The sequence below is a fragment of the Rissa tridactyla genome, chromosome 14 (assembly GCF_028500815.1).
Source record: "Rissa tridactyla isolate bRisTri1 chromosome 14, bRisTri1.patW.cur.20221130, whole genome shotgun sequence".
NCBI classification, from domain to species: domain Eukaryota; kingdom Metazoa; phylum Chordata; class Aves; order Charadriiformes; family Laridae; genus Rissa; species Rissa tridactyla.
Genome location: NC_071479.1, coordinates 12,603,569 through 12,617,038, shown reverse-complemented (window position 1 = coordinate 12,617,038; position 13,470 = coordinate 12,603,569). Strand labels below are relative to the sequence as shown.

The 13,470-nt window shown below is 52.1% G+C and overlaps 1 protein-coding gene across 7 annotated transcripts in view; it reads right to left on the bottom strand.

The window, feature by feature from the left end:
• The window catches only part of EXD3 (exonuclease 3'-5' domain containing 3), a 304,670-nt gene that overhangs the window by 116,082 nt on the left and 175,118 nt on the right, over positions 1 to 13,470 (bottom strand). The window contains exon 21 of one of the 7 annotated variants that reach the window (XM_054220225.1): positions 479 to 7,696. The exons of the other annotated variants lie outside the window; for them this stretch is intronic. Within the exon in view, the coding sequence (XP_054076200.1) occupies positions 7,586 to 7,696 (111 nt within the window). The 3' untranslated portion in view covers positions 479 to 7,585. Of the gene's footprint in view, positions 1 to 478; positions 7,697 to 13,470 lie in introns of those variants that run through there. 7 annotated transcript variants of the gene reach the window in all.

Here is a 13,470-nt window from a genome sequence, read left to right as displayed (position 1 = left end):
AGCTCCCACCCTTCTTATCTTTGCTGCGCACAAAAAAAAGAGGTGCTAGCCTAGCTGATGATCGGAGACCGGCTTCAACACAATAGAGCAGGCCCTGCTTGCTCTTCCAAGGGGGAGATAAACTGTCAAGCGAATTGGAGATTAACTATCCAGATGTAAATGAATTCATTGCTATGCAACTGATAGGGCTCAGCCCTGGTTTAGTGCAGGATGGAGTCAGGTTTGGAGAGCTCTCTCAATGGCCAAAGAATTTATAACCTGTATTCATGGCACTCTCTGTAAAGGGCCGCCTAACAATGCAGGAGCTTGCAACCATTGTTCCTTTTGAAGGGCTTTGCCACTCCACCCCCACTCCTCTGCCCCCAATTTACTCCCCTCCTCCCTGGATCCCCCAGCAGAGCCCTCCGCACCCTTCCCTCCTCCTGATCACACAGGAAGAAAGCCGGGGGGAGGTGACCTCCGCAGCAGAATTTGCTATTCATGTTCCGTTCCCCCTCACAAATCCTTAACTTCTTGTCTCTTTTTAATCTTTTTTCTCTTGAGAAAGAAAAGATCAAAGGGCTTGGGGCTGATGCTTTCTGAACTAGGCACTTCTTGCCATGGGAAAACAGCGACGGGGAAGGGCTACACAAAGATGCTTGTGACTGGGGGTGGGGGAGAGACGATGAAACAGGACTTTCCTCCATGGAAATGCTTTCGGAAAGCCTTTACCAAGCATCCCTGTGAGTAAGATGCAGCTATCCAGCATCCACCCCATCCCACCAGGCCTGGCTGGGATACCGCAGCGGCAGCAAGGAGAGCGCATTTTGTTTCGGGGTCACACATGAACGGTGTTAATGTCTCCCAACACCGAGGAGGGAAATCCAGAGTCCAGGTGTTCAGCCTCAGCAGGACCCTGCTGTGCCGACTGGAGCACCAGAGCAGTGAGGACCTTGTCTGGAGGCCACTCGTTTCTCCTGGGTTCCTCAGGAATGCATTTGCAAGAGAAGGAACAGATGCACTCACAGGCCTGCTCCCAGCACGCACCGAAACCCCGGCCCAGCGAGGGCGTGCAGGGCTGTCCCGCTGCCGTGGCCCCACCACTGCCCCCCCCCGAGCTTCACCTTCACCTCTGCTTCTGCGCCCCCACCTAACCTACACCACTCTGCACGCAGAGGCTGCCTTTAAAGTTTTATTTAAAACATTCCCTAGTTCCAAAAAGACACGGGATTATGCTCTGTATTTCCCAGCGATCCATTGTTGGTGTGGAGGGGAGTGGAAAGTTCCTGTGTGCGCAGACAAGAAAGGGGAGGGCAGCAAAATACTCCCACCTCCCAAACTGGCCGTGATGAGAGTTCATCTCAAGGCAGGACTTTGAGGTCCCAAGGCATCTTTCCAGGGCCATATGGATGTTTCCCTCATTCGGTAATCCCAGTTTGTCACTGGCTGGCTGTCTTCTGCCAAGGTAGATGAGTCACAAAGCAGAAGCTGCACACAAATTAGATACTTGTCCCTAAGCATCGATATCAAATATTTCAGGGAGAAAAGTGTTCTTGGCCCAAAGGTTTGTGTGAGTTTCCAGATGGAGATGGAACTTCAAAGCAGAGGCTCAAATCTCCAACGAGGGAACATGCCTGCTGAGAAACCTTTAATCATTGTCGCTTGGACAAGCAACACACAAATAATCTCCCTTTCAGAGGTCTCCTGCTCCTGGGAAGGAGCTGGTTTGCACTTTCATGCTTTGGAAAAATGTCACCTAGCCTTGAAGGACTGATCTGAAGTAAGTTTTTTTACTTTAAACCTGAAATCAAGGCTTGCTGGCACAGAAGGGGGAATCTGCAAAGACTATCCAATTGTCCAGGTTCAGTCCCACCATCTCCTTTTCTAACAGAAATGCCTCATTTCTCTTCCTGTTGATCTACTCTGAGGGCCAGGACCCCTCCAGGACTCTTCAGAGACAGGCTGGGCCACCACTGCCTCCTCCTTCTCTGACACTTCTGCTCTGCTCCCTGATTTGCATTTTGCTCATGCAAGAGCTCTCATGGACTTGACAAGCTCTCTCATGTACCACTGTCCTCTGACAGAAGGTCTTGGCACCTCCATGTTCTGCAATAAATAAAACATCCTTCTGATCTCCCCGTAGATGCCCTCTCCAGAGCCTCCAAGCCCATCCGCATCGAGTAGCTCAGGCACAACTGTCTCACTGTTCTTCCGACTCTGGAAGACACAACTCTGCGACACGCAGGACAGGGCAGGATCCGAGGCTCGCTTCACGCATTTCATGTTAAATTATTTTAGGAACAGCCTTACTTGTGTTGCATTGACCAAAGCTCGCTTCTTGGCCAGTTTACACTCAAACCCACGGGCCTGAACTCATGTCAGGAGTACGTCTCTACGCACTAATGACCACAGGTCCCAACCCCACCTTCTCATACAGCAACTTCTGATTCAACTCAGGAATGTCAGATTAAAATCTGCTAAATACGTTGCAGTGTGAATCCCGTGAGGGCTCCACTAACCTACACCACAAACGAACCGCAGCACCCACGGCGCTGTAACAAATTAGAGGTCTTACAGGAACACTGAGAATTCACACGACTTTTCTGCCTTCGAAGCTGGTTTCCTGACACAGACTTTAAGAATGTGTTTCCTCTGTAGGCTCAACAAATGCCTGAACCCCGCGGGTGAGCCAAGGAGAACAGCTGCCTCTCTTCAGACGGGAACTACTTTCGCCACCACCCCCAAAACCCAGCCCAGGAGCGTTCTCGTTATTAGAGAGGATAAACGTTTGTGCTGAAAGAAAAATGTAAATTGCTCGAAGAGAGATGCCAAATTAGCACAAGTGACCCACGACCAGAAATGCAAAAATTCTCTAGTGGAGATTTAAAGGCAGTTGAATGTCTCAGCAAATTAGCTCCGAGGCTGCCACGATGACAAGCCTCCTCTCGCACTCATGCCACGATCGCTATAAACCAGTTGTCGTTCCAAAGCGTTTCTGATTAATTTTGCTCTACCGCTGGGGGAAAAAATGCTAAATGTCACCATCATAAAACTGCCAGATGTGTGTGTTTGGTTAAATCATACAGACCCTTCAGGTGACAGATGGCTCCCTCGTCCTCCTGGCTTTGCCAGGGCACCGCAAACCAGGCCCTGGGCACTTCTGTCGAGTCCTCGGTTTCTTTTGAGCCGAAATAACAATTCTGCTAAACTCAGACACGGCTCTGTGGATTATTGCCCAAGAGAGGTAAGCAAGAGGCACGGGCAGCAGTGTGACAACACAGCAAATCCAGCAGCGAAACTTCTGCTCCGGGATGAAAGGCAGCGCAGGCACGTGACACGAAGCACTAACACAACGCTAAATCAGGGAGCCACTTCATATTCCTGCAGAAAAGAAATATTTACAAAATTCCAACTAACTTGTCCTGGCTGGCTTTCGGATGGAAGGGTGCTGCCCGCCAGTGCTTCCTGACACCTCGTTCACCTCTGTCCCCTCCCGGCTGGCTCTGGGGTAAGTGGCCCTGCCCCAAGCTCCGGTGGCCAGCCCCGGCCCAGCCACACCGCATGACCCACCTCCCGCAGCGGGAACGGGGGTACGCGACCTCCTCTCACACGGTCACCCAAAGGAGACCGGCACTCGGGCCTTCTAGGGAGAGAACGCGACCCGCCTGCCGGTCTGCACGTCACCACAAGGACACACGCGGCGCCCAGCTCTCCCGCTCTTCCCTCGCTGGCCAGTAAGGGCTTACTGGTTTTTCCCACGCGTGCTCAGAGAGAAACTCAGCAGCTCCAAAGTGCTTTTGATGAAATACTATAGACTCAAAGTATTTGATTAGCAATTTGTCATGGGAGACAAGTGCTAAAAGCACTCTGAAGCACATTAAGAAACACCGTGTTTACAAGACACAGAACGGGCTGCGGTGACACGGACCGTGTCAAACGCAGGATGCACACGGAGAGAAAGGGCTCGGTGGCACTGACTGCAGCTAGGGCTTTTTGGGAACGTTATTGTGTGTCTCCATAAGCTGAAAAACGACAGTGTTACCATTATTAAAATACTCCCTATAAGGAGAAAAGTGGGGCCACTGCTCCAAGGAGACATGCATGCAGCCTTGTTCCCTTTCTAAAAATGAATCCTGATGAATACGTGACCTTTTTATGACTCCTTCCCTACTAACAAACCGGCTTCACAGAAAGAATGTGAATATACATTTGAAGCGCCTACTAGCAGAAACTGAATTGTGAAGATGTAAACTCCAGAATCTGCGCCAGAAGCCTACGTATATCAGTTGTTTCCACCCAGGCAGGGGACAGAAATAAACGGATTGACGAATTCAACCTTTCAAACTCCCAAAGTCCCCAGTCAGCACCTTGAGTGAGCTCTAATGAAGACACAGATAAGGATTTGTTGACGGAGGCTGAGTTCTTCTCCGCAGCCCAGAGGAGAGGGATACACGAATCCCACTAAACTTGGTGGAGTTCGATTCCTCGCGTCCACAGCCACCAACAAGACCTCCACGTGTATAGAGTTCCTCAGGAAGCGACCTTAAAACCAACACAAAGCCCACACATAACAAAGCTGCAAGCTGTCTCCAGATAATTTCTACGCAGAAATGAAATTCGTATTGGTAAGAGGTTTGTACGCTCCTCATTCTGAGGGGAACGCCCTAGAGGACAGGCAGCAGGTCCATGCAACGCCTGGGTGACCTTGCATGGTGTGGGACATGCTCTTCTCAAACAGCAGCTCCCCACTTGGGGAGAGCTGAGAGCCCGGAGGTGGCACTGCCAAGGTGCCACCCGTCCACAACGTCACCTGAAACCCACGTCCGAAAGGCGGCAGCTTGGCAGGACTTGCCCAACCGCACTCCAGAGGGATTTCAAGCGCGGGCCAGGGGCATTCCTGGCGCTGCAGCCCTCTGCGGGAGCTGGCAGCAGGAGCAATGATACGGAGCTGCTCCCTGACACCCAGCAGCTCCGGCCCCGACACAGCGGGCACCTCCAGGCCAGCGCGGCCGTCACCAGCCAGCCACCGCGGCCAGGTGTGCCTTCGTCAGGCCCACGGGCAGGACGTCACAGCACCGAGAGGAAAGTCCTGTTTCGGTTCCCCTGGCGCCCTGCGCCGCAGCACGCTGTGAAGTGTGGGGAACACCTCTGCCTCCCGCTTTTCCTCCTCATTCCTGTCTCGTCTTTACTTTCTCAGCACCTGTTGGGCGATGGTTTCATAAGCAGCATCTATCACCACGGCATCCGAGCGCTCCACAGGAAGACAGAAAGCCCCCAAAGGCCTAATTTTCCTCCCAACGTTGTCATTTTGCTTTCGCATTGCAATTATTTTCATAACAACAGGCTGTGAAGCCACGAAGATCGTTGCAGCAGGCAAGGAGCGAGGAAGAGAGCTGTTGTTACAAGCTTTTCTCTAATGGCAGCTTGGAAAAGTACTGAATCACGTTTCTTGTCCAAATGTGCTCTGCTCCGCAGTCTGCCATTAAGCGCTCAGTAAATAGTTTCCCATAAAAGCCCAAGGGCCTGTGAAAGAGCCTGACAGAATCTTATTCCCTCTTTAACTTCCAAAAACCATTAACTTCTCTCTCTTTAGAACTGCCCCAACTGGTAGGGATTTTTGGACACAAACCTCTTCAGCAGAGGAGCCGGAGCCGCGAGGCTGGAGGTGGCTGGGGCTGCAGCCGGGAGCGTCGGCAGCGTCCCTGCGCCCGGCACGGGGACCGGCACCGCGGCGGCCTGGGGGGCTGAGCCCGCGGGCAGGGGGGCACAGCCCAAAAGCAAAGGTTTTCTGCAGCTCCAGGGAGTTTCCTGGAAGAGCGGCGCGGCGAGCCCAGTCCTGGATGGCGCCTCGCTGCAGGACTCCCTCTCCTTGGCTGTAATTCCTCCATCTCAACAGCAAATTCAGAAAATAACGTAATGAAAACAGTCTTTTTTTTTTCTTTTTTTTTTTCCTTCTTTTTTTTTTCCATTGCTCATTTTATTTTACTGAGCTACTGCATACGGAGCCGAATCTTTATTTTGGCTCATGTCCTCTTGCAATATCATTACCCGCGCGCAAAGGAAAAGCCCTCTGGAGATTTCCAATCCAAACAGGCCCTTGTTTTATCTACAACTATTTGAGTACATGACCTCAGATAACCCCGTGGCCAACTGTGTGCCAAATTCAAACTGCAGCCATGGGAACTTTAAATACAGAGAAGATTTTCCAGCTTCCCTCCGAAGGGAAGACGTCGAGTTTCTTGCTCTCTTTGGGTCCGATGGAGCCGGGCTGTGCCCGTGGGAGCGCAGCCCTGGAGCCGTGGTGGCACCGCTGCGCCACCGAGTTCACCTCCGCCGCGGGACACCGTTGGGTGAAGGCAGCAGCACAAGTGACCTCCACTGCGTACAAACAGTCACTGTCCCCTCTGCTTCTCAGGGTGCTGCTCCGGCCTCAGATTACTGAAAAGACAAACAGCTGCACTTGGGCCAACAGACTCGCATGGAAGACTGTGTTTGGATTACTCTGGACAGGGGAGGTTTTTCATCTTCATTAGCCTGCTGTTCACAGCCATATCCGCAGTTTCTCACTGGGTCAGAGCCTCCTGCTCTCTCCTGCTGTTTATGAATCTAAATAAATCAATTAAGCCGGTATTTTGAATGAAACGCGGGAGACGTTAGCAGCTGGGGTTTCACAGACATTCCAGCGCATGTGGGTACCGAACCCTGCGAGTCCTTGGAAAACACAAGCCCAGCGAATCTGGAACCAGAATCAGTGACGTGTACTTTTCACAGCAGCGACCGCTTGCTTTTTCTCCCCAGATCAGCACTTCTTCATGTTACCCCAAACGCGGTAATAGGAAAGAGGAGAACGAACGCTAGAGCCGAACGCAAGCAAGGGGAAAAAATCTCGAGCTCTAGAAACAGCACAGGAATTTGGTCTTGACAGTCTCCGTATCAGTTTCCGACACTGTCACACTGAACACATGCCCACATTATTTCATGTCGGGAACCAACCTCGGCAGAAGGGCACAGCCCGGGACCCCTTGAGCACTGCTCTGTTTCTCTTCACTGGGATTTCCCTGTCGGAGAACTGGGGCACTTGCCGGGCTGAGGACACCGGCTTGGTTCGCGTCCCGGGGCACGCCAGGCTTCCCGGGACTCAGTGCAGAAACAGAGAGTTGAAAATCAGCATTTAAGCAGAGGCAGCTTGGACACGGGGACGGAAGGCAGCATTTGGACGCCTGGCATTGCTTTTGCACCCGGAGCAGCCCCGTGTCCTCGCCCCGAGCACCGCAGCTCCCAGAGCAAGACTGGGTCCGGTCCCCAGCTGCTGGGCAGGCCGGTCACACAAACCCGGGGCAGTTTTCAGCTGGATGCGACCATACGTTCGTATGCATCATCTAGAGACCTTTGCATTTCAAGGCTGTTGTTATTTTGATCTTTACAACCCCTGGAAAAAAATGAGTTCAATTAAGTCTCATCATTAGGAATTTACATAAGGTCACTTCAAGGCTTCGTGCATTTCCTCTGGTTCAGATCTCGGTGCTCTTGGTGTTTCCCCTCCTCATTTATAACCCCGTTGCTGTAGGGCATTCCAAGTAAATCATCCACCACCAGTTTCCTCTCTTCAGCAACGGGCATCAAGTTTTTCATTCAGGCTAAATGAAGCTTCAACTACTCGGTACAACAGCAGCCCCGTTAAAGGCACAGCATCACTTTGAGAGGTGGCGGTTTTCCCCTCGATAAAAAAAAAATAAAAAATTATTTTAATACAGAAGAGAAGGTATTAATTTTGATTCCTTTGGCAGGAGGAAAGATTTAGTTGCATTTGGTAGCACAAGCAATGAACCAATTCTTACATATTCTCTGGGAAATACATTTGCTAATCCCTGAGAAGAGCCCTTTTCACTACGAATAACTGGAGCAACGCGCTCGGAAGCGGTGAGCTGCATTCAGCCACGACGCAACACCGCGGTGCGGTGCACAGCAGCTACAAGCTGGTCACAACGGTACGGTTTCTGTTGACCTGGGAATAAGCACCCACCTGACTGTGCACTCCATTTATAAAGCTGAAGATCAAATTTGAACCAAACCAGATTTTGAACTTCCAGAAGGGACCAAAATAAATGGATATTTTAACAGGGTAGGGCTGAGGCGTCATCTCCTGAGCTGAGACCAGACAGCCATGGAGGACATCACGTCCTTGTAATTAAAGGGTGGCTACAAAGAAGATGGAGACTCCCTTTTCCGAAGGAGCCACGTGGAAAAGTCGCGGGGTGATGGGTACAAGTTACTCCTGGGGAGATTCCGATTGGACACAAGAGGAAAATTTTTCACAGTGAGAACAATCAGCCACTGGAATAATCTCCCCAGGCAAGTGGTGGATTCCCCAACGTTGGGCACTTTTAAGATTCGGCTGGACGGGGTGCTGGGCCACCTTGTCTAGAGTGTGCTTTCGCCAAGAAGGGTTGGACCAGATGATCCTTGAGGTCCCTTCCAACCTGGGATCCTACGATTCTATGACAGGCCACCCATCCCGGTGAGCCCCTCCTTGGCACGCTGCGCGGCACCAGCCACGTTCCCTTTGTTCGGCTGGGACGGAACAGACAAGGGCCATGGAAGCGCTGGCCTGAGCTCTTTCAGCTGTGGGCTCGCAAGGGCTTTGGCCAGCGTAAGCCCGTGCTGAGCCAGCGGCGGCAGAGCCCTCCTGCCCCCCTCCTGCACAGACGCACATCTGGGCAGCTGCAGCGCGAACCAGACTGGGGAACTGAGCTGGGTTAAAATTAACCATCTGGTTTTGACAGGTCCGTTTCAACTGGGATCAGTTCCCTGATCCAGCGACCCCGCAGTTAAACAAGCACTTGTGTCGGGGCAGGGGGGGCTCAGGGAGGCAGCGGGGCCGGGGAGAGGTGAGCGAGAGGCTTCATCTGGCAGCAGCGTCTGCCTACACCGGCTGAAAACCCTCGTGAAATCACGACAGAAAAGCGTCCCAGTCCCATTTCCAACGGACCCTCGGTGATCCTCAAGTGTTTTTCTGCCTTTCCTCTGAAAAAGGAGCCCAGCTCATTTAGACATCGTTCACGTTCCTGTTTGTATCCCAGAAACATCGCTGTACCATCAGTGCACGCTGAGGAAGAATCAATCCTGCCGTACCTCTGATACAGACCCTGGCTTCATTTTTCAAAGCCTTTCATACTTTTCTATGACTTTCAAAAGCAGTATTTTCAACGTTAACATGCAATAATACCTCCAGCTAGTGAGGATACTTTCCACCTAACCTTTTTCCTCTCTTTATTTCACGTCCTCTACTGACACAGCTATCTCTCTTCTGCTAAGCAACCAGCTATATACGCATGGATGAGTCTTTGCAACCGAAAAAATAACCAGGCTGATGCAGCTTAGGTAGGAGAATCTGACTGCGTGCATTCCTCCTGCGGCTGGCCCCAGGAAAAGGACACCCTGCCACTTTTAAACCTGGGAGGTCTTTGAGAGTTTGGCAGAAATCCCCTGGGAGGCCCGTCATTAGCCATTTAAAACTGTCTATAGTATGGGGCTGAATTGAAGCGTGGGACAAAGCCCCTGCAGAGCTATCTGTCAGGAAAGGCTCCCGATACTGGCAGGGGCTGTTAACAGTAACAATGATGACAATATAGCGGGGATTTTCAGGGGTGGGGACTTCAAAGAAACCCTAAAGAGGTATTTTTCATTAAGGAGTAAGAAAGCAGCTGAGCATTGTTTTTGGCACTGAAGCTGAATATGAATAATGCTGCGGCAAGTCACAGATCAGCACGGCATAAATTGACACTGATTTAAATATGCATGTGCTGCTTTTCCGTCCTGCTCCCCTTACGTGGGTTTTGCACTACCTGGCCGAGACAGCAGCCCTTGGGCCATCCCTCACGCTGATCCCCTTGGGATCCTCCAGCGCTCACGAACACCGCTCAGCGGCCAGCAAGCCCCTTAGGACGGCCACTACGCGCCATCGCTGTGATCTTACGGACAGAGGGTCTAGTGCCACCCCGGCAGGTTAGGTCAGGGTTTCAGCCTGACCCCCTCGGTCACCCCCAGCCTCCCCACCGGCCGACGCACCAGCTCAAACTGGGAGCGAGCCCGCGTCCCTCTCTGCAGGAATGACACGGAAGCCACGGCCGGCAGGTAGGGAGGGTCAGGAGGGGCTCTTGGTCCACAGGGACTTTTCTGCATTTAAACTCCAAATCTGTGGTTCTCTCAGGGAGAAAGGGAAGACGGTCATGAAAAAAGCGTAAGATGGATACCATGAAACACTCCTGCTACAGCAAGTCCTTCTCCTAACAATGAGAATTTACTAATTACCCTGTTGTTCACTGCGTGGACCATGATGATGAGCCTGTGAGGAGAAGTGCACCAACAAAACCATAAACAAGAATATTCAGTCGGAAGCCACGGCCTGCCCTCACCGGCCTTCTCCCGGCGGAGATGACCCAAACCTCGCACCCTCCTCTCAGGTGACCCGTTTGCTTTGCCAGGCCGGGTTTAGGAGCGCTGGGCTGCTCACCAGCCCGGTCCCACCGTAACCACCGGGGCTTTGTGTCCCTTTGAACCGAACCCAGGGCCAGCTCTTCCCCCGACAGCCAAACCCCAAAGGTATCATATCAAGTCAGCACAGAGAAAGCGCCCTCAGGGTTTGCGGAGCAGATTGACTTTCACACCTCACTGGCCACACAGAAGAAACCCAATCTAAACAGCGTAACTTTGCATAACCGATTATTTTCACTGGGGTAATCTGAGCCCTCCAGTAAATGCCACTAAATGCCGCTGATCCCGGGAAGGCCCCACTCAGGGGAGGAACGGCAGAAGGCAGCCAGAGCGAAGGCTGGCCAGGGCGAGGATGGGTTTACTGGTCATGGTTTGGCTGGTCCCTGCTGCGGGATGGGTTTACTCCTGGGAGCGAAGCGGCGTGCGCCCGTCGGTCCTCGCAGCATCTTGCTGAGGACAGTCCCCAGCTCTGCGGGGACCCTGACGTGTGTCCAGCTCTGGGCTCCCCGGGCCAAGAAGGCCAGGGAACTGCTGGAGAGGGGACAGCAAAGGGTACCAAGATGCTGAGGGGACTGGAACACCTCTCTGATGAAGAAAGGCTGAGGGATTTGGGTCTTTTCAGTCTGGAAAAAAGACGACTGAGGGGGGATCTTATCAACGCTGATAAATACTGAAAGGGGGGGTGGCAGGAGGACGGGGCCAGGCTCTTTTCAGTGGTGCCCAGGGACAGGAGAAGGGGCAACGGGCACAAACTTGACCATGGGAAGTTCCACCTCAACATGAGGAGGAACTTCTTTGCTGTGAGGGTGGCAGAGCCCTGGCACAGGCTGCCCAGAGAGGTGGGGGAGTCTCCGTCTCTGGAGACATTCCAACCCCGCCTGGACGCGTTCCTGTGCCACCTGCTCTGGGTGACCCTGCTCTGGCCGGGGGTGGGACTGGGTGATCTCCAGAGGTCCCTGCCAACCCTATGGTTCCATGATTCTAGGAATCCTCCAGCTCAGGCCGGTGTCTGCACAGACGGAAGCGCGAACAACTTTTTAGTGCCCCACTCATTTATATAGTCAGAAATAGGGGTGTGCAAAAGCAAGGCCAGGGAAGCATGCCAGCCAGAGCTGCGAGGCAGGCCGGTGTGCCAGAAGCTGTCTGCCTTTACTTGATGTCTTTTTAACTTTCTTTTCCACAATGTCCCACACGTTTTAGAGGCTTCAGCTTTCAGGCCGGCTCCCCAGCGACCCATTATCCTTGCACATCGATCACTCAATCCTGTCACCAAACAGCCATTCACATGACCTTGTTTGTAGGGAGCCGTGTTCCTCCTCCGACTCCTCTGTCACCAACTTCCTTCTCTCCAACCATCAGCTCATTTCCTCCTGCAAGACCCGGCTCAGTGATCTCCCCTTCTTCTAATTCCATGAAATTAGACTGTCAAATTAAAACCCTAACAGCTGCAGAGCTCAGTGCTCTGCCCACACCTCTGCAGGACACCCATTCCTGCTGCCATGCCGCAGGATCCAGGCAGGGGCGCTGCCCCGGGATCTGGCTGCCGGAGGTGGAACGGTCCATGCCATCGGTACCCCCGAGACGCAACTTGCTCCTGCGGTCCCTTGTGACCACAAAGCAGTGATCCAGCTGCAAACGGGAACTCCCATTTCAGCCGGGTCAGTCTCAACATCAGGGTCTGCCTGTGCCCCCTTCCCTGCGCAGGAGCTGCACACGTGAGGGAGGGACAAGTGACCAGGGGATAAGAGGCGCTGGGTCGCCATCCCGGCTGCAAGACACCTGGATGTAACCACAGTCATTTTAAGGGGCAGTTAGGAACATAAACCTGTCTGTGCTCACCTTAAACGTATGGTATTCTCCTACGCCACTAAAACGCCTCAGTAGAAGTAGCTCCCCAGAAACCACCAAGAGAAAAGCCGAGGTGGGGGCGGGAATGGAGAAGTTACTGGGGCTGAGAGAAACGGGCTTTCACCTGCATCGTCTCCTAGCGCTTCCCTCAACAAAAGGATTATCAACTCAGACTGCGTGTCTTGAATTAAGACAGGTAAACCATCTAAATCCACTTGTCCAGAGAAAACACACTGACTCACAAGAAGCACGCCCTGAATGTTACGTTTTCCACCTTTGCCAAAACTCTGACGCTGCCGTTCTCCCTCTATCACTCCTGGCGTCGGGAAACCGGAGGCTACGGGGCTGCCCTCTGGAAGAAAAAAGCTTGTGCTGTCAGGAGACTTTGTTCCAGATTAGCACACTCTCAAATAAGCTCGCTATAAAAACCTTCCCGCTACCGAGGGATTTCTATTGCCTTCCTGGGGGATGAGAGTGAAAAATTTATCCTGAGCCTCTTATAAATGACTGATTCAGTGACAGCACCCATGCCTAGCTCAGCAAAATCCTCCCTTGGGCTCACGGCACACAATATAGCTGTATTTCATCAAGACAACTGCAAAATACCATCTTCTTCAAGACTGACATGATGTGTGAATTGAGAAACTCATTTAAAAGCTTTCTGTTTCCCTTTTCACCAGGATACTGCTTTACCTGTCTCTGTTTCCGAAACGCTGAATGATCCCTGGGTCCGCGGGTTTACACAAACACAAAATGACTTCGTCTCACATCAAGTAATTTAGACCACGTGCTCCTTTTGGGGACAAGGTCTTCTTGAAAAGCTTAAACCCTACAGATGTTGCTTACCACAGAATCATTAGCTGCTTGGAGCTCAAAGTGCCTTCACAGCAGCAGATGAAGAAGGAAATCAGGTACCATGGCCCGCAGTGGTCAACAAATGTGCGGTTTTGGTGTAGGCTGTCATCTCCTACAATTAATACTAGGAATAAGAGATACGGTTTGTTTTACGCCAATAGGAAGTTACACAGTTTAATGCCTAGAGGTCTTCCGATAAAAGCTGTCGAGCACTTACAGATCTGGCAAATTCTACACTGAAGCCAAGTATGTGCAGCTCGGTGTATAATGCTGACTCAAGCGAAAGCTTCAAAA